This window comes from Pteronotus mesoamericanus, unplaced genomic scaffold (assembly GCF_021234165.1).
Source record: "Pteronotus mesoamericanus isolate MK-2021 breed Mesoamerican mustached bat unplaced genomic scaffold, CSHL_Meso_final contig_20, whole genome shotgun sequence".
In the NCBI taxonomy this organism is placed as follows: domain Eukaryota; kingdom Metazoa; phylum Chordata; class Mammalia; order Chiroptera; family Mormoopidae; genus Pteronotus; species Pteronotus mesoamericanus.
The window spans coordinates 4,823,338-4,845,005 of record NW_026555085.1 but is presented as its reverse complement, the minus strand read 5'-3'; the positions used below and the strand labels follow the sequence as shown (position 1 = coordinate 4,845,005).

The 21,668-nt window shown below is 39.2% G+C and overlaps 1 protein-coding gene across 1 annotated transcript in view; it reads left to right on the top strand.

Moving 5' to 3' along the window:
* ILRUN (inflammation and lipid regulator with UBA-like and NBR1-like domains) overlaps nt 1-21,668 on the top strand; it is a 101,129-nt gene that overhangs the window by 29,777 nt on the left and 49,684 nt on the right. Inside the window, exons 2-3 of the mRNA XM_054569252.1 lie at nt 9,631-9,785; nt 15,423-15,620. Coding sequence (XP_054425227.1) covers nt 9,631-9,785; nt 15,423-15,620 — 353 coding nt within the window. The remainder of the gene's footprint in view (nt 1-9,630; nt 9,786-15,422; nt 15,621-21,668) is intronic.

Sequence of the window (21,668 nt, the reverse complement as noted above, 5' to 3'; positions counted from 1 at the left end):
AGAAGTAGGTAAATGCTGGTGTGGCCCTGGTTGGGTAGCTCTCTTGGTTAGAGCATCATCCAGATACGCCAAGGTTATGGTTTGATCCCTAGTCAGAGCACTTAGAGAGTCAACGAATGAATGCATAGATAAGTGGAATAACAAATTGATGTTTCTGTCTGTCTCTCTCTCTCTTCCCATTCCTCTCTTAGAGGAGGAAAAAAAAAAGCTGGTATGAACTTTGTTTGCCCCTCTTAATGAAATTTTCTGTAAGTTCTTTTATTTTTTGTTGTCTTCACATATTAAATAGTATCCATGAGTTAATTATTAAGTTTGAAAATAGTGAGTCTTCTTTAGCCCATCTCTTATTCTCCACCTGCAACCATCATTTTGTTTTAATGAAATTCTTTCTTTCCTGATCTTAAAATTCACAATAGTCATAAATACATATTTTTTGACCCCTCTTTTTGGTCTTCCATGTTAGATCCAGTTGAGTTGATGTTGGAAAGCCCTGCTAAGAACTGCCATCTGTTTTGCTGATCCTTTTTCTAGCAAGGTTTTTCAGTCATTCACAGTTAGGAAAGCCCTTTTGATTTCTGGTGAGGGAGACTGGGGTAAGTATTCCTTGAAGCCCAAAGTTGCTGTTGTTTGTGCTTCATTGGAATGGTTCGTTATTCTGATTTCCCATTTTAATTTGTGTCCAAATAAGACGGGTTGTTTTCTCTTTCTCATAAATAATTTGGATCATTTTGAATTTCTTATTCAGAGAATGGAAAGAGAAGGTATCTAATTGTATGTCCTTGGGAATCTGAGCTAATACGCAGATTTCCGGCATTCCTTCTTTAAGTCTGAGTTCCTGATTTTAACTGCTTTCTACCCCCATGTTTTTGGGTGATGTTCCTGACTATATTCAGTATATAGATTTTTTTTGTAAGACCAGTAATCTGACTTATATATGATATACAGTACAAAAATAAATGTTCTGTGTTTGTGAACATATGCAAGGTTAGGTATTTGACTACTTTCAAGAATTCAGTTAATGAGGTTATAGCTAATTTGTTTATGGAATTCATGGTGGTGATTAATATGTTCTTAAGGAAATCAGATGTTCATTGTTATTAGATAACTAGAAAATTTTGAGTAAGTTAAACGCTTTATGCTTTTAAATAAATGTGGCTCTAAATTCTATTAGTAGTTGATTCTATAATAATTATCAATAATAGTAAATTTTACTAATAAGGGCAGTTTACCTGTCAGTTCATTTTTGTCTTTATAAAATGAAGGTTCGATAATACTACTTCAGAGATACAAAATTGCATTTCATCAGGGGACACATATCAGCATCACCAAATTCTTCTGCTCTGAATCAGGTTAAGCTCATAACTGGTGCAGTTGAAACTGTATTGTGCACCAAGCCCATTTTTCACCCCAAGTAGGAGAAGATGCCTTGAATTGATATCCTTAGTATGAGAGACAGTTGGAATTATCCTTGTTTGAGTGTTCCTGGTTTGCCTCTGTCTGCTAGACTATAAGTTTTGTAGAGGCAAGAACTTTCCTTGTCTGGCTGTTTGTTCTTTCCCTAGTCCTAAGTCAAATGCCTGGCATGTGAATAAGTGCTCATTAATTAAATATTTGGTGAATGAGTGAATGACAGCCTAGGGCATTTACATATACTGCCTGATGCAATCTTCACAGCCAGCCTTATAATATAAAATATAAGCCAACCTTTTAATACAAAAAACTCAGTTTTGGGGATAAGTAAACTGACAAAGGTGTTTAGCCACTTATTCAAAGCCACACAGACAGAGGTAGGAGCTGCCTCTTAAACAATGCCATAGAAAATTTTAACCATTTTTATGTGTATAGTTCTGTGGCATTGAGCATATTTACAGTGTTGTGCACCCGTCACCATCATTCATCTTAGCTTATGCCTTCTTTCTCCACTGTTACACTGCCTCCCTTTGTTCTTCAGGGTGCTTTTAACCATCTAAAATCAGATTAAAACTTTTTTTTTTTTTAAAGCAGAAACACTGAAGGAACCTGGAAGTTTATTTAAACTTTCAGGCTGGGCTGAATATAGAGTCAGTGTTTTCCCTTTTGCATCTCCTCAGCCAACTCTATTTCATGTAGAATATCTTGTTGGCTAATAATAGGTGAGTGTGTTGTTTCGAGTGGGAATACGTGCTGTCATGTCTACTTGTTCTTACACTGAACCGGAGCTGTTTGGTCTATTCCTGCTCTTTTTTGACCCAGTGAGGCAGTGATAGAAATGGTTTGAGTGCAGAGAAGCCATGTACCCACATCTTGAGCTGTGTATCTGTCTGATGGGTCAGAGCACCACTGGACTAAAGTCCACTCTCTGGAGGCCTTATACTTGGGAAATGAAGGAAAATGAATTTGCTTTGTCATTCTCCGCTCCTGCTTCCTGCCAGGAGTCCAGTTCACTACTTTCACTTTCACTTTGAACTTAAAATCTTTCCTTCTCTTTCTCTGGCTAAATTACCTATGTAACATAGGTACAAATAAGCCGATTTGTTGGCCTGGCCATGGGATGGGTTGGGGCACGTGAATAGATTTGATGAGGCGAATGACTCTGTCTACATAGGGTAGCTGGATTTTTCCACTTGTTAGTGTCTCTACTGCAGTGGTCTCGAAGGCCTATCTGATACCAGACAGAGCCAAGAGGTGAAATGTGACACAGACTGGGGATGAGAATTGGCAGTTGTCCTGAGTACACAGTTTCTCCCCTCCCAAGTGTATTTTATAGCCAAGCGAACAGAAGCTTTTCAGCAGGCTACTGGCTGGAGACTTGCAGCAGAAAAATGATCTTCATGAAAAGTTGGACATATGACTTCTATAAAAAGTTTTCAGAAGAACAAAATGAAAACTAGGCATATATTTCTGTCCCTCATTTTATCCCCAATCCCCAAGTGTAAGGCTGATTCCAGATGTATTTCCTAAGCCTGTTTGTGGGAGGGAGGGGTTGGGCTTCCCCTAGTTTGACCAGTCATGTATTCTTCACTTTGGATCATAGCCAGCTGGACCAGGAAGTTGCTGGGAAGATTAAATCCTCAGCCTTCTATTGAATAGTCAAGTAAATGGGCATCTAAATGGGCCAGTTTGGCCTCTGGCTCAGCTCTTCTCCATGTAAAATTTAGCACATAAGACATGCAGCTGGTGGTGGTGTAATTCCTTTCATTACTGACTAAAATAATGCACCACCATTGCATGAGGCTTGACCTGAGGTAACTGCTCTAAGTATAACTAGTCTTTCTGGTAGTTGAAACACCTGGAGGAGCAGGCTAGCCTCCCAGCAGAGAAGGTACTTGCTGTTAATAGCATGTTGTTGAGCAGTGCTGAACTGTCACAGCTTATTTCATGCTGTGTTTACGCGTAATGAAAAACAATTCATTGGCCCTGGTCGGTGTGGCTTAGTTGGTTAGAGCAACGTTCTGTAAACTGATAGGTTGTGGGTTTGATCCCTGGTCAGGGCACATACCTAGGTTGCAGGCTTAAGCCTGTTGGCACACATAGGGGAGGCAACCAGTCGATGTTTCTGTCTCACATTGATGTCTGTCTGTCTTTCTCTTCTCTCTAAAAACAATGGAAAATATCCTCTGGTAAAGAGGTGTAAACAATTGATTGCATCCATTGGCTTATGGTTGGGTTATGTTAGGAAAAATGCAATTTATGATGTTGGCCTGCTGGGGTGACTGGGGATGATGTCACTAGTTTGAGTAAGATGACTGTAAGAGAAGCAGTTACTGTAATTACCAGCAATTTCTTTGGTCTCTCTAATGAACACAGCTTACTTAAACCCCTTACTGGCTTTTGGCTTCTGGTACTGCACAACAAGCTGTCAATCATGCCATTCTGTTCAATTAGGGACTCTGGTTTGTGTGCTTGGTAGTTCCTTCTGGCATAAGGGGATTTATGAGTAATTTAAAAGAACACCAACTTTTACAAAATGCTTCCAAAAAAAAGAAACTACAAATGTCTCATGAATATGTAAAAGATACTGTCTCTCAAGAAAAGAGAAAATCATTTTAAGACCTCATAGAGATCTTATTTTTTACCTACCAGATTGACAAAACATCAAAAACGTTGGATAAACACTGTTAAGCAAGTAGGGAAATAAGCACTCATACATTCTTGATAGGATTCATTAAGTGTACAGCTTTTAAAAAAATATATTTTATTGATTATGCTATTACAGTTTTCCCAATTTTTCCCCCTTTGCCCCTTCTACCAGGTACTGCCCATCCCATCTGGCAATCCTCCCCCCTCTTAGTTCATGTCCATGGGTCATGCATGCAAGTTCTTGGGCTACTCCATTTCCTTTACTGTTCTTAACATCTGCCTGTCTATTCTATACCTACCAATTTGTACTTATTTTTTTAAATTTATTTTTTAAGTATCAATATAAAATATCAATATATTTTATTGATTATGTTATTACAATTGTCCTGATTTTCCCCCCTTTGCCTGCCTCCCCCTAAACCCCTACTCCCTCAGGCAGTCCCCCACCACTGTTCATGTCCATGGGTTAAACATGTAAGTTCTTCGGCTACTCTATTTCCTATACTGTCCTTTACATCCCCATGGCTATTCTGTAACTACTTACTTGTACTTTTTAATCCCTTCACCTCTTCACCTATTCTCCCCACCTCCAATATGTCAACCTTCCGGCAACTAACTTCCTTTCTCTTGCTTTTAAGAGTTTTTCTTTATCTTTAAACTTTGGCCTTTTAATAATGATATGTCTTGGAGTGGACCTCTTTGCATCCATCATAATTGGGACTCTCTGTACTTCCTAAACTTGTATGCGTATTTCCTTCACAAAATTAGGGAAGTTTTCTTCCACTTTTTTTTCAGATAGATTTCCAATTTCTTGCTGTTTCTCTTCAACTTCTGGCACCCCTATGGGGTGATTGTTGGACCTCTTAAAATTGTCTCAGAGGCTGTTTATACTGTCCTCATTTTTTTCTTCTTCTTGTTGTTTTGTGTGGTGATTTTTTGCTTCCTTATTTTCCAAATCATTGATTTGATTCTTGGCTTCATCCATTCCACTGTGGTTTCCTTGTTTATTGTTCTTTATTTCAATCAAGTATCCTTCATCTGTGACTGGGTCTTTTTTATGCTGCTGAGGTCTTCACTAAATTCCTTGAGCATCCTTGTGAACAGTATTTTGAACTTTGCATCTGATAGATTGCTTTTCTCCATTTTGTTTTGCTTTTTTCCTGGAGTTTTTATCTGTTCTTTCCATTGGGCCATGTTTCTTTGTCTCCTCATTTTGGTAGCCTCACTGTGTTTGTTTCTGTGAATTAGGTAGACCTGCTTTGACTCCGTGTCTTGGTAGTGTAGCCTAATGTAGTAGGTGGCCCATAGGGTCCAGTGGTACAACCTCCCCTATCACCCACGCTGGGTACTCGGGGTGTGCCCTTTGTGTGGGCTGAATACACCCTCCTCTTGTAGTTGAGCCTTGGTTGCTGTTGGCAGAGCAATGGGTGGGATTTACTTAAGCCAGTCAACTCCAAGGACTTGGCTGTGACCACTGACCACCAACCGCCACCCTCCGTGGAGGATCATTTTGGCAGGGGCAGGGTGGTGGTGCTTTGACATGGTCTGTAGCTGTCCACTGGCTCTGGGGTTTTCCAGGTGGTGCAGGCCAAGGTTAGCCCCTACCTGTGTTTTGCCCAGGACAGCCCTGCCTGAACTCTAAAGCAATCTGAGATGGTTGCTACTTGTGCTGGGCTTGGAGATTCCCAGGTGAAGCCAACCTGTGACTCTAATCTGGCTGCTGCGAGGCCTCACTGAAGCCAGCTGTTGGTTGGTTGTTAGGACTTAGGAGCTAAGACCAGCCATTCTTTTGGAAAAGCAGCATGGGTGGACCTGTAAATCAGGTGAGGTAAAGACTCTGTGGATCTTCCAGGTAGATCACACAGTGTTAGCTAGGCTGATGGAGTCCCAGATATGGGACCAGCTTACCTCTGTGAGGAGAGGACTCAGCAAAGGGATAATGGCCTTTGCTTGCCTGATGCCAGACATTTCAGTCTCTCCTTGCATACCACTAGTGCCCTTCAAGCTGCCACCCCCACACCCTTGTGCTAGCACTCAGAGGGGGCAAGTCTGTGTGTAAGTTCCCCAAGAGGAACTGCCTGGGGCTCCAGCAGCCTCTTCCATTATTGCAGCCAGAAATTGTGGGGGCCTATCTTTCTGGCACTGGAACCCTGGGCTAGGAGGCCTGATGTAGCCTGGGACCTCTTGCTCCTGAGATATCCCTCCTGAATTTTTATCCACATGGGTGTGGGGCCCGCCCAATTCCCCATCTGCACCCCTTTTACCATTCTGGAGGGATGTGGTTTCTTCAATTCCGTAGTTGTCAGACTTCCATTGAGCTTGATTTCTGAAGTTCCTGAGTGATGATTGTTCTATAGAATTTTATAATATAGAAAATATAGATATTTTAGTTGTAATTTTGATGTGCAAAGAGGTGAGCCATGTCTGCCTATGTCTCCATCTTGACTGGAAGACCCCCAATTTGTACTTCTTAATCCCTGCACCTTTTCCCCCTTTCTCCCTTTTCTCCCTCCCAGCTGATAATCCTCCAGATGATCTCCATAGTTATGATTCTGATTCTGTTCTGCTTGTTTTTTAGATTCAGTTGTTGATAGTTGTGAATTTATTGCCATTTTAATGTTTATAGTTTTGATCTTCTTTTTCTTCCATCGGTCCCTTTAACATTTCATATAATAAGGGCTTGGTGATGATGAACTCCTTTAGCTTTACCTTATCTGGAAAGTACACTGTGTGTACTTCCCTTCCATTCTAAATGATAGCTTTGCTGGATAGAGTAATATAGATTGTATGTCCTTGCTGTTCATCTCTTTGAATACTGTGTTTTGCTGTGTATAATGTGTACTTTTTGCCCACATTTTTGAGGGAAAAATAAGGATGCACGTTATGCATGGGTAGAATCTACTCCATATCTATATAAATGTTTTTAATTCTTTTATTTATGTGTATGCGTTAAAATGCGTTTAATGGAAAGCATTAATGATATTTGTATGCAAAATAATACCCTGGTATATGATAATCGGTTTTGTTTCTAAATATAAATAAATAACAGTTAAATTAAAAAATTAAAATTAAAAATTTTTGTATGAAAGTTTGGGCCAAACCCGTGAGTGTGCAGTATACACAGGAGCACATTATACATGGCAAAATATGGTACTTCTTGCCAGTGCCTTCTAGCCTGCAAAGTTTCTTTTGAGAAATCAGCTAAGTCTTATGGGAACTCCTTTGTAGGTAAGTCTCTGCTTTTCTCTTGCTGCTTTTAGGATTCTCTCTTTATCTTTAACATTTGGTACTTTAATTATGATGTGTCTTGGTGTGGTGCTCTTTGGGTCCATTTTGTTTGGGACTCTGTGCTTTCAGGACTCGTATGTCTATTTCCTTCAAATTAGGGACGTTTTCTGTCAGTGGTTTTTCAAATAAGTTTTCAATTTCCTGCTCTTTCTCTCCTCCTTTTGGCACCCCTGCGATTCAAATGTTGGCGTGTTTGAAGTTTTCCCAGAGGATCCTTAGCCTATCCTTGTTTTTTTGGATTCTTTTTTCTTCTTGCTGTTCTGGTTGGTTGGTTTTTGCTTCCTCATGTTCCAAATAATCGATTTGATTCTTGGGTTCATCCACTCTACTGTTGGTTCACTGTAAATTTTTCTTTATTTCACTTAATGTAACCTTCGTTTGTACTTGCGTCTTTTTTTTATGCTGTTGAGGTACCCAGGAGTTCCTTGAGCACCCTAATAACCAGTACTTTGAACTATTTGTGTGATTGATTATCTCCATTTTGTTTAGTTCCTTTTTGTGGGGTTTAGTTCTGTTCTTTGATTTGAGCCATATAACTTTGGCTCTGCATTTCTGCAGCCTTCCTGTGTTTTTTACTGTGTATTAGGTAGAGATGCTTTGACTCCCTGTCTTAGTAGCATGGCTTGTTGTAGAGAAGTGCACCAGTAAGTCGGATGGGGCGGAGCCTTACATAATCGTGGGGAGCAACCCGTGTGAACCAGGTTTGTGGAGTCTCTGATATAGTGTCTCCACTTTGTGGCTCTGTGTGAGAGGGCTCAAACGGGGACAGTGCCACAGACTCGCCTCTGGGGTTTTGTCTGGGAGGAAGCTGTCCCCCGGCACTTACGGTGATGCCAGGCACTTCAGTTTCTTCCTGTATGCCACTGGTGCCCTTCTAGCTTCTGCCCCAGTGCTGAAGCCCAGAGGGAGTGAGTCTGCATAAGTCCTGAGTCTGTTGTGTGCCATTTAAGGGGAGGCTCCTGAGAACCCTCCAGTTTCTTCCTCTGCCCAACCCGCACTAGTTTTTATAGCCGTAAATTACGGGGACTTACCTTCCTGGCTGAGTGGTCTGGTCATGGGGCTGGGATCCCTCACTTCCGAGGTGTCCCTCCTGATTTTTATGTAGTACACGTGGATGTGAGACTGTGAGTTTTGCATCTCCAAGTGTCTCTGTGCTTACACCCCTCCTATGTGTTTGGATGAATGTGACATTTTTAAATTCCCTGATTATTGGACTTTCATACAGCTTGATTTTTCTGACAATTGTAGGTAACACTTATTTTGTAGTCTAGTTACAATTTTTGCGGTGGTTGTGCCAGGAGGCAAGCTGTGTTTACCTACATCTCCATGTTGACTGGAAGTCAACAACTAAAAAGTGTACAGCTTTTATTGAGGGAAGTTTAGATACATATTGAAACCATAAATATATACCCTTTGACCCAGTGGTATGACTTACAGGAATTTATCTTATAGATGCACTTGCTGTGTGCCTAAGCTTTTTTATAGAAGAATTAAAGCTTGAAAACAAACTCAAAAGTGATCTAGTTACATAAGTAATTATGTGTCTACATATTGGATACACATATAAAAAACAGTGAGGATACTCATTATGCACGGACATAGAAATGTGTTCATGACATTGTTGAGGAAATAAAGCAAAGGGCAGTGAATAATATGCTACCAGTTGTGTAAAAGGGGGCAAAATGAGACTATATATTATTTGTATGTACATAAGGAAGTTCTGGAAAGATATCTAAGAAAGTTATATGAACAATTACGTGTGTGTGTAAGAAAGGAAATAAGATGGATATTTTTTACTATCTGAAACTTATAAACGATGTGCATATATTGCTTTTTTACAAAATTAGAATGTTTCAAATTTCAGTAATAGTTGCAGAGAAGCTCTCTTAATTGACTTGCTGGACTCATACTTGCTATCCTTTCAGGTAAGAGGGAAATTTCCTCATGTTTTAACTGACAGTGATAATGATTGTTGCTTTTTTATGTGGGTACTTTAGGTGAAAATGGTGCACAAGTTTGTTGGTACTGGTGTTTTTCCTGTTCCTTAGCCAAAATAGCTGGCTCTGAAGATTTATATACCAGGAGCCATAGGTTCTTTTACAAACCCTAAAACGCTGGCTGACTGGCTGGCTTTCTCTCTGTCTCTCCCTCCCTCCCTCCTTCCCTCCCTCCTTCCCTCCCTCCTTCCCTCTTCCTTCCTCCCTCCCTTCCTTTTTCTTTCTTCAACAGTTAGGATGATATACTCTAGACAGAACTGAGGTATTTTACCTTTTCTCTTTGTAGGAACCTACAAGCAGCAATTGGCGCCTATTATGACTTTGAGAGCCCAAACATCAGTATGCCCTCTATGTCTTTTGTTGAAGATGTCACCATAGGAGAAGGGGAGTCAATACCTCCTGATACTCAGTTCATAAAAACATGGAGGATCCAGAATTCCGGTATGTATATAATGGGCAATTCTCCTTGTCCAGTTTTCCTTTTCTTAGTAGTATTACAAATGTGATTGTATAACTCTGAGATTTTGCTTGCACATGATGTAGCATTTCTTGTACTTGTATGATGACCAAACATCAACGAAATATTCCCTGTCCTAGATTAGGAAGAACAATTTAGTTCTTAATGGCATCTAAACACAATTGAATATTCATTTGATACCAGGAACTAGGCCTGTGTGTGGTGGTTCTACTCCATCACTTTAATTCTGCTCTAGTTAATCTTCCATTTATTTCCGTCAGGCTAGTGGAGGTACAGCCATGAATAGAACAAAGTAGCTAGAATAAGAACTGTGAGCTCATTTCTTTACAACCATAGGATGATTCTGTGTGAAATTTAATTGAGATATCTATCTGAGACATTAATTTCACTTTGAAAAATAGAGTGAGAACTGTGGGGATTTGCTTATAATGGGAAAGGGGGGGAAAGATTGAGATTATTTTTTTTAAAGCTTTGTTTTTGGTATATTGCTGACTTTAAGAAAAATTAAAATTAAGCTAACCATAGTTCTTTGAAAATAGTGTTTGAGTATGTGTCTGGTAACTGTTCACTACCTTTTAATTGTTAAATTGTTTTCTAATGACTTTTTACATTTGAGTGGGTTTAGTATTCTTTGTCCCATCCAAGAACAATTTATGCTGACTGGGTGAGGATGCTTTAACATCCCAGTTATTGAGACAGAAATTCTGAGAGATAGAAAACTAGGCAAAAGGATATTTAGCTAAAAATTTGTGGCTGTGGGGGAACCCTAGCTAGCAAGTAATCTGATATGAGATGATGTAAAATTCTGGGGGCTCAAACCTTATAAAAGTGAATTTTTATTGACTTTACTTTTCAGTTCTTTATATTTCTTTGAGGATGAGGAAAGGCTGGTTAAGCTAGACTTTTATATAATAACTAATATACCAAATTGTTGGTATTAGTTTTTTTTTTACTTATTTAGAAGTAATTCTCCCTTGGATAAAGGTTCAGTGAGTCATGGAGCAAACATACATCATTTGGTTTGACCTAGTGTTGTAGATGACTGGGGACATCTGTGGCTTTGTAAAATTTTTATTAGCTTCTTTTCCTTTTTGGTTATAACAGTGTGGCATATTGTTAGTTTGAGAGGCACATGGTAATATGGGAAAATAGCTGTATTTTTTATTTTTCTTGAAATTCTTGTTTTAAGTTTGGTTATCTTTACTTTGCCAAATTTCTTTCTTAGCTTTCTTAGTGCTGCCTGCTTTTAAGAATATGAAAAGTGTCTTTAATTCAGCTTCTATTCATGTGTTTTTTCTTTGTATTACTAAAACCTGCTGTTACTGATTAAACCAATGCTTTAGAGCCCTGGCTGGTATGGCTCAGTGGATTGAGTGCCATCCCGTGAACCCAAGGATCTCCGGTTTGAGCCCCAGTCAGGGCACATGCCTGTGTTGCAGAACAGATCCCCAGTTGGGGGCATGTGAGAGACACATTGATAGGTTGCCTCTATCAAAGGTAACCTGTCGATGTGTCTGTAACACATTGATGTTTCTCTCCCTCTCTTTCTCCCTCCCTTCCCCACTCTCAAAGTAAGTAAATACAGTCTTTTTTAAAAATTTAAAAAATGCCTTTGAAACTTTTATACATGAAATTTTTAAATGAGTGGTGTTTATTTAGAAAGTGTGAAATACTCAGAAGTTTTATTTCATTTTAAAAAATTAATCTAAGACCTTGTTTATTTATAGTGAAAATGGTCAGGACTTCTATGAAGTCATTATAATGCTTTTAAATATTGTAAGTTGTTAGAGTAATGTTGAAATATTTTAAGTACTATCTTGTTGCAGAATAACCATTTTATATTTTAGAAAACCTCTTGATATATCAGTTCACCCACTAGACAGTTACCAGGGTCAATGGGGAGAGGGGTGTTGGAAGAGGGATTAATATAAAATGGCTAGACTGTAAAACCAGAAACCCAAAGAGCCTGCCTTTCCCTTTGACTTGGAGAAAATCTGTATTTGTGGGCCTGACTGCATTTTCCTCCTATTTTTACATAGTAACGCCAGTTTTAAACAGCCTGTGGGTCTGTAGCCTTTTTTCCTGTAAACAGCATTTTTTGGTTCCTGAATGCCTCTTGAAAAGTTGAGCCACAATTGCTTAGAGCTTTGCCTTTTGAGTACTTTGAACAAATAGTTTTTTTATTCTTCTGGAATTTGTTCAACCAGTTGTAAAATAGTTTTCTATCTGTAAACTAAATGCTTTCCACCTGATTAAAGAGAACCTGGCCTCCAGTAACTGAGTGACAGGTGTTTTGTTAGAGAGAGAGGAAAAGTGTGCATGTGCAGTGGTTCTTTGGCACCACCCTAATCTGGGACTGGAGTAGAAACACAGAAGTAGGGCAGGCTTTGCTATTTCTTCTCTGGCTCTCTTACTTTCATTCATAATCTCTAGTGCTCACTTAAAGAGTTTCTTAAATAATTTTCATGATCTTCTCTGCTGTCATGTTTTAGGCATGCCTGGTATTCATGTATACAACAGATGAGATGAATAGGAACTGCACATAGCTGTCCCAACAACTTCCCCAGAGAAGATAAATGCCACACATTGTTTAAAATTAAACTAGTAATACTGTTTAAATCCTTAAGTTTAGATCACAGAAAAACAGAAGTGAGACATTTAATGATATAGGTGTAAAATCCCATGATCCAAACTTTTGTCACTATTTAAGTGTTAGAAGTGTGGGAAATTTGAGCAGGAAACTTTACATTGAAGTTTAAGGTAAAAATTTGAAACTGTCCCTCTAAGGATGGAAGTAGACAGTACTCTTTACTAACATGTACAACTAGCTTCTAAGTTGTTACAGCCATACTCTGTTGTCCAAGGGTAGTGAATATTAAGCTGAGCATGCAATGATAACCCTGGTGTTTCTCTGACTTTGGTGAAGTAGTTGGGTTTCTTTTGGATTTAGTTATTTATTTAGTTATTTATTTATTTGTAGACAAGGGAAGGGAGGGAAACATCAAAGTGTGGTTGCCTTTCGCACGCCCCCTACTGGGGACCTGGCCCACAGCCCAGGCGTGTGCCCTAACTGGGAATGAAGCTGACGACCCTCTGGTTCTGATTAAGGAAGGTGCTTAATCCACTGAGCCACACCAACCACAGCTGGTGAAGTAGTTGTGATTGTCATGAGAATGGTTTTAGAGGTATCTTTACTTTTTGAACTATGTAGAAGTCAGTATAAAACAAGAGTTGGGAGAAGAACCTGAGAAGGAATAACTATTCCTTCATTTTTCTTTTGGCTCCCTAAAAGCATAAATTTTCTACCTTTCTCTTCAATATGATTATAGAGATCATTCTGTTTCATTCATTCAACAAATTTTATGTTCTAGTCACTTTATCAGGTACAGGGGTATAATGGTGACAAAAATCAATGAAAGTTTCTGTTTTTATGCCACTTAATTTGAAATGCAATCTCTAAACTTAAAAGCATTAAAAGAATAGGGAATCTCCACTGAGGTTTGTTGTCTTCTGCATTGTTCTTTGGATGTTCCTTACTGTCTCCAAACTATTTTTGTAATCACATATCTAGTAAGTCCCAGGCTTTCTGGAACTGCTGGATCTTTTATTTCATTTTTGCCATGCTCTCTATCTCAAAATTGCAAAATGGGGAGGGAGGATGTAATTTTTATTTTTTAAAATAAAATTATATTCCATGATAACTGGTGAATCACAGCCTTAATCATATGCATGCTTGTGACATTTAATCTTGGAAAGTCAAAACACAGATTAGTCTATATCTATATAGATATCTGTATAGGTATACATTCATCCCCCATTTAGCTAGTTTCTATCAGTCTTAATTTGAAACCTGTTGTATTATATTTCTCAAATCCTGGTTTCAGATATACTTAGCCAGGTGGAATCAGCCTCTTTGACTTTTTCAGAGTCACCTGACCTATCAGTTGGGGCTATAAGAATTGTGTGTCATAGTGAATTATTGGTAACTCATGGAAGACAGATGATGGTTCTTCAGTTCATAGCAAATTAACACTTCAGAGTTGATGGTGGATGCTCTTCCAATTTACATCAATAGGGTATTTAGGATGCTAAAAAGATCAGGACTGTAGCTGCATAATTTAACATGAATTTTTTAATGTTTTACCAACTGACTCAGTTCTCCCTGGAATATAACAGCACTCCCTCTTTGCGTAGCCGAGATATCTGCCCATCTCAGCTGCTTATGATTTTATGCTCTGGAGAGCCAAGTATTCCCACACCTAAACAGTCATTGTTTTTCTTATTTTCTTAGAAGTTCATTCATTCAATAAACATTATTATGTTCTAGTCATTTAATGAGTTACAGGGAGTAAATGGTGACAGAATCAATGCTTTTATGTCACTTACCCTGAAATGCAATCTCCAAACTTTATAGGGGTTTTCATATAAACAGTTAGTGTCTTGTTTCAGGTAGGTGTGTTTGTGTCGATATTTTAAAGAAAATTGTGAATTCAGCCCTACAACAGTAGGCTAATTTTCCTCCTGGATCTCGGTCTTTAAAAAGACAAACGTTTTCCAAGATGCTTATGTCAGCTGCTACTGCTCTTGATATAGGGTGGATATGGTTTTGCCAGGCCATAGGCCCCAGAAATGAAAAATAAAATTTGTATATATCATCAGTGTATCATCCACACCCTTTCTAGCAGCTGCAGTTGCTCTCTGTAGTGTTAACTTAAGAGGACACTGCTGGCAGTTTTTTTTTAAGAGGGCAGTTTACATGAAAATAGGTACCCAAGAGTAGGTACCAAATAAGATCTTTGCCACTTCCAAAGGAGGAAGGACATTTCTGCCAAAGCCATTTCTCTGTAAATGACATTTCTGTCCTTTGTACAAGCACCTCTCTCGCTGGTGCCATCCCACACAGTTCATTGTGTTGTTATCAGGGGAGTTCATCACACTGTTCATATTTTCCCTATTATTGTTAGAACCTGCACATGAAACTTGCACTTGACTCCCCTGTCTTGTATTTACAGAGTCTTTTGAGCCTAGAACTTTTCACAATTAAGGATTCCACAAGAAAAGTCATACATCAGGGAAAAAGCAGTTTTAAAGTGAAAACATTATCATAGAAATTACTTCTTATGTGTTTCATCTCCTTGGTTGGGTGAAAAAACTGGGGATAGTCAGACATATTTATACTACGAATTTTAGCTTAAAAAGTTTGAGTGAAAATGGGCATGTATTACGTCTTAGTAGAGAAAGCAGTCCCCCAACAATGTGGCCCTGTGCTTGTTTTCATGGCTCTTCAAATATATCATTCTGAGGTTCTACAGATTTAGTATAATGTGTGGCCTTCCCTGGGGTCACCTAAAAATCTTCTTGAGCAACTGCTTCGCTTTTGCTTTATGTATCTTCTCTTAGAGATAGCCTGTTGGTCAGAGGTTATTTACTCTGATAGTTCCCTCTGATCAGTCATGTGAGACGTTATATAGCTTAGGGATACATGGGCAGGATTACATGTGTGAGAGACATAGAAAGAGGCCTTTTCCATAGCTTTGTAATGAACTGCACCAAGCAGAGACCACTGATTGCTTAACATTTTTTCTTTTGCTTGAACTCAGGAGCAGAGGCCTGGCCTCCAGGGGTGTGTCTTAAATATGTCGGGGGAGACCAATTTGGACACGTGAATATGGTGATGGTGAGATCACTAGAGCCCCAAGAGATTGCAGATGTCAGCGTCCAGATGTGCAGCCCTAGCAGAGCAGGAATGTATCAGGGACAGTGGCGGATGTGCACTGCTACAGGACTCTACTATGGAGGTAAGTATGTCCTTGTGCAGCCCAGGGTGAAGGAATTAAGGTAACATCGTACTGCATCCTCAGTGTTGCTCATAGAACCTGTCAAACTACATAACAGGACACGGCCTCTCTTTAAACAGTTACTCCATGCAGGTGAATGACTTGAACTTAATGACTGTTGGTTGGTTCAGTCTAGTGCTGTCCCTTTTGCACTAAGATTTTAGTTAAAATTTAGTAAATTGCAGGAGACATATCTTACATTCTAAACAATGATTTAATAATGTTGCTATTTTTATTATATAACCTAGTAGGTACTAAAAGAACACTGAAGGCAGTCTTTGTTCACAAAATCTCTAGATATGTCATATTAAAAAAATGCACAAAATGTGCATACTTTCTTCAACCTGATGACTATCAAGCTACTAACACTTCTCTTTATTGCCAAACTTTCTGAACAAAGTGATCTATACTCACCATCATTTCTTCCTGTTTTCCATTTATTCTTTAACCCAGTGTATTATTTACCCACTCCAGTGAAATGTTTATTAGTGACTACCTAGCTTCCAGATCTAACAGTCTCTATACTGACCTTTATCATTTGGCACCATATTCCAAAGGTCTTTTGAAATGTGTACCTTCCTAGAGTCATATAATATTTCTTTTATTTCTGCTCCCTCTCTGAATGTTCTTGCTCTGTCTCTTTCTAGTCTTATCTTTGCCTTGGGATTACTAGATTCTGAGCTGGACTTCAGTCATGCTCAGTGACCTCATGGCTTCAACTGTCACCAGCAGAACATACATGATGATGCTCAAATTCATACTGCAAACTTTTTTTGGAGTACCAAACCTGTATATTAACTGCTTTTGGACAGAACACCTGGATAGTCTGTACATTTCTGAATTTTAACATCTCCTAGGCAAACTCATACTCTTCTCATCAGCACCTCAGTAAGATGATCAGGCCAGAAACCTTGGAATCATCTCCTTTTTTTTAAAGTATGATTTTGCTATCACAGTTGTCCCATTTTTTCTCTTCCCTTTATTACCCTCTTCCCTGTACCATACCTCCCACCAGCATTTCCTGTCCCTCTTAGTTCATGTCCATGGGTCATACATGTAAGTTCTGTGGCTTTTCTATTTCCTATACTATTCTTAACCTTCCCCTGTCTATTTTGATCATTTATGCTTCTTATTCCCTGTTCCTTTTCTTCCATTTTCTCCACTACCCCCTCCTCTCTGATCTCCATTTCTGTGATTCTGTTCCTGTTCTAGTTTGCTTCATTTTTTTAAGTTCAGTTGTTGATAGTTGTGAGTTTGTTGTCATTTTACTGTTCATAGTTTTGGTCTCTTTTTTAGATAAGTCCCTTTAACATTTCATATAATAAGGGCTTGGTGATGATAAACTCCTTTAACTTGACCTTATCTGGGAAGCACTCTATCTGCCCTTCCATTCTAAATGATAGCTTTGCTGGATAGAATAATCTTAGATGGAGGTCCTGGGCTTTCATGACTTTGAATACTTCTCTGCAGCTCCTTCTTGCCTGCAAGGTTGCTTTTGAGAAATCAGCTGATAGCCTTGTGGGAACTCCTTTGTAGGTAACTGTCTCCTTTGCTCTTGCTGCTTTTAGGATTCTCTCCTTATCTTTAACTTGGGTAATGTAACTATGTTGTGCCTTGGTGTGTGCCTCCTTGGGTCCAACTTGTTTGGGACTCTCTGAGCTTCCTGGACTTCCTGGAAGTCTATTTCCTTGGCCAGATTGAGGAAGTTCTCCTTCATTATTTGTTCAGACAAGTTTTCAATTTCTTGCTCTTCCTCTTCTCCTTCTGGCACCCCTATGATTTGGATGTTAGAACATTTAAAGTTGTCCTGGAGGTTCCTACGCCTCTCCTCATGTTTTTGAATTCTTACTTCTTCATTCTGTTCTGGTTGAATGTTTTATTTCTTCCTTCTGCTTCTGTTGTTGATTTGATTCCTGGTTTCCTTCCCTGTACTGTTGGTTCCCTGTGTATTTTTCTTTATTTCACTTTGCATAGCCCCACACTTTTTTCTCCATTTTGCGACCATGCACAACCATTTCTGTGAGCATCCTGATTACCAGTGTTTTGACCTGTGCATCCGATAGGCTGGCTATCTGTTCATCACTCAGTTCTGTTTTTGGAGTTTTGATATGTTCTTTCATTTGGGCCATATTTTTTTTTTACTCAGCACACCTGTTATGTTGTAAGGGGCAGAGCCTTAGTTATTCATCAGGGTGGGACAACCCATGGTGCTGTGTTGTGGCGCAGTTTGTCGGGGAGGGGTCAGAGAGAACAGTGCCACTTGCTCGGCTCTCGGCCAGCTTTCAGTCACTTCTCTCGCTTCCTACAAGCAAATTGAGCCCTTCTGGTGCTGATTCCCAGGCATGGGTTTGTGTATGTTCTAGGACCCTGTGGGTCTCTCCAGCAAAGGAGAGGCTGGAGAGGCTGGAGAAGTATCTCCTGCTGCTGCAACCCCCACAGGTTTTTACAACCAGAAGTTTTGAGGCTTTATTTCCCTGCACTGGAATCCTGGATTGCTTAGTCTGCCTTGTTCCCCAGTTGTTCCTCCCAGTTTATCTGCACGCAAATGTGGGCCTGCCCAGTCCTCCAGCCACTGCCTTGCTGCGCCTCTCTACTGTGGCTACCTGTCTCAGTCTGGATGAATGTTTCTTCTTTAACTCCTTGGTTGTTGGGCTTCCATACAGTTTGATTTTCTGGCAGTTCTGGTTGATTTTTGTTTTTAAATTTGTTGTTCTCCTTTTGGGTGTGCAAGGAGGCAAAGTGTACCTACCTGCCTCCATCTTGGCCGGAAGTCCTTTTTTTTCTTTTGTTTTTGTTTTTGTTTTGTTTTATCTTATTATCCTTATTCACAGATCAATCCCTATTGGTTTCACTATATCCCATGTCCTGGAAATCCAAAGAAGAATAAATAGTGAATACTTCTTGCCCTCAGGGAACTCTTAGCTGGACTCATGACCTGTAGGATCTTTGGAGTTATTTGAAGGAGTCTTGGAATTAATGTTTTCCTCTGTTTTTGCAGATAGTGGAAACTTTAATTTTTACACCCTCCGAAATATTTAATGTTAGAAAAGGTATTTCATAGTGCTTATGCGACATCATTCTTTGCCTGAACTTTTGTACCTGCTGTAATAAAGCCAGGGTCCTTGGAATGAGACTTAAAGCTGCTCATGATTTGGCCTGGCCTTGTTTTCTCTTTCATCTTTAGTCGCCTCCTTACTCCCCTGTAGCCAGTCCCCAAAGACACCACTTGCTTTCACTTCCCCAAGCTCTTGTTCATACTGTTCCCAGTACCTAAAATATCTTTTGCCTTCTTTCTAGTAAACTCCTGCCCATCTGTGGGATTCTGAAGTCACCTTTCCCCTTGTTTACTCTTCCCACCACTCCAAGGAAAAGTATCTCCCTTTTTCATTAAATTATACACATGTTTGTTGTTGTACTTAACACATTGTATTTCAGGTGTTTGTTTACTAATCCTTTTCTCCTACTAGACTGTGAACTATTTATTGAATAACACATGAACATGTAATCAGGTATCAGAATGGAGAGAGATCATTTGTCTCTTCCCTCTGGTCTGGACTCTGTTTTCAGGCCACCTCTCAAGAGCCCCCCCCCTTATTTGTTTGTTTGTTTGTTTGTTTGTTTGTTTGTTTGGACGGGGGAGAAAGAGAGAAACATCAGTTTGCTGCCTGTTGCACACCCCCAACCAGGGACCTGGCCCACAGCCCAGGCATGTGCCCTGACTGGGAATTGAACTGGTGAACCTTTAGTTTGCAGGCCAGTACTAAATCCACTGAGCCACACTAGCCAGGGCAGATTTTTAAAAATGAAATGTTAGCATTTCTAAGGGAGAGAGAAGAAAAAATATACACGACTTTTTAAAAAATCCCTTTGCTGCAGAGATACTGGCTTCTTACTGTTCTGCAGTGTTTGAGAACATCAGTCTTGTTCCATGTGTGTGTGTTTAGTGTTAAGTTAAAAATAATTATCAGTATCTGGGACATAAATTTGTACTTGTAACATCTCTTTAAATTGTAGAAGGAGATAGAGTGTAAATATACTAGCTTTGGAGGCAGTAGAGTATTTAAAGCCTTTCTTGGTCATGTAGTCTGTGACTTGTTTGTCAGGACTTTATGAATTCTAAAATCTTTAAGGAATCTTAATAATTTATCTGATTTCATGATCTTTCAAGCTTTTTTTCTTACTCAGTGGAATCGTTTCCTTGATAGTAGCATATATTATGAATGGCCCCTCCAAATAAGGGGAAAAGATAAAAAGGAAACTGGTTTTGTTGAGCTGAAAGCCTCCCTCGCCCGAGTTACCCTGCTCCATGGCTGAGATGGCCTCCAGGGCTCTGTTTGTATAGTTTGCAAACACTTTTTCTGCTCTAGCGCAGATTATAATTTTACAAACTTACTGTGTTTCATTGAAATTAGATTCCTGTTGATTATAAAACACATTATGATAACAGAGTTGTTAATTGACTGGCAGAAAGTGCATATAATATACGTAAAACCACAACTATGAATACATGGAGAAAAAACTGCCATGTTACCCATGATTGGCTCTTCACAGTTTTTTTCCCCCTCTCCTTCTTAGCTTGTTAGCTCATTTAGTATAGTTGGTGGTAAGAATTTGGAATGTAGGACTAGGTTGCCTGGGAACGAACTTGGACAAGTTAGGTAATTAGTTAACTTCTCTGTACTTTATCTTTCTGTTTTAACGACAAACCTTGTATTTTTTGTTTGTTTTGTTTTTGGTGGGGTGGTCTCTTCTGTAGTCTTTAGATGATCTTCTCTAGGAAGCATTCATTCATATTTTTATAAAACACTTATGATGTTTCAGCTCATTTCTCTTCCTCAAGAAATTTTTGCTATATTTCATAATTTATAAATGGGTTCTCTTTCCCCATTTTAGGTTGGTTATGCTCTCATTCTCTCAAGGGGTACTGTTGTGATGTTGTGTGGATAGTTCTTCATTATGTGGGCATATTGATAAGACATTTGGCCCTCTCACTAAATACCTCTGACTTCATATGTTCATCTTTACAGCCGACACTCCTTCCCCACCACACACATACCTAACTCCCTTGGTTGAGTAGCACTAACTGTCTGATTTATAACAGGTATATTTTCAGTCCTCAACATTTTATTTTATCTTCCTTTTATGAACTTTTACTTCTTAGATAAAATCAGTGCTATGCAATACCTGCTGTATGTCAGGTATTGTATTGGGTTTTTTGCATATCAGTTACCTTATGAAGGAAATACTAGCAGCATTTTATGGGTGAGGAAACTGAAGACCTGAGATAATTAATGATTTGTCTAAGATTCAGTGAAAGTTATCAGTTAGGCATAATTTATAGTTATAACAAAAGTAGTTTTATAATCTTTCATTAATTTGGTCCTCACTACTGTATGGGGTCCTCAAGAAAACTTTGGCTTTAGCGTGTTGATGCTTGTTAGGCTTTAGCGAGGCAGTCCTCTCTCCATTTCCATACTGAATGGGACTGAAGATGGGGTTGAGTTTGACAGGATGTCTCTTAGGTGTTTAGCTAAATATCAGTGTTCTCCCAAGGAATTCTTGCCTGCTAGGAGATACATAGTTCTTGTAGGACACTTGACTCTTGGGAAGAAGAGTGAACATAAGCTGTTGTCCCTATTTTAGTCTTGGTACCACTGGTAACATGCCTCCCCTCTACTTAGCAGAGTGCCCTCTTCCAAAATTCTGCAGCAGAGATTTATCCCTGTACTGTGATAGTTTCTTACAAATCTTTTAAATAAGCTAAGATGAAGTGATACTCTCATTATCATGTGCTGATGAGGGTTTCTCCCACTTGAAATAGCTATTCTTGTTAAATATTTCACATGAGTCCCTAGGTACATTTCACGTATAGATTAAATATTTACACATTATTCATTTAGTTCCCCAGAGTTTAGAAATGGAACTTCCCTTATTAAGCTCCCAAATTGTAATACAGGGTCTGTCCAGAAGGTATCCAGCCATGTAATATGAAAAATAGAGACATTTATT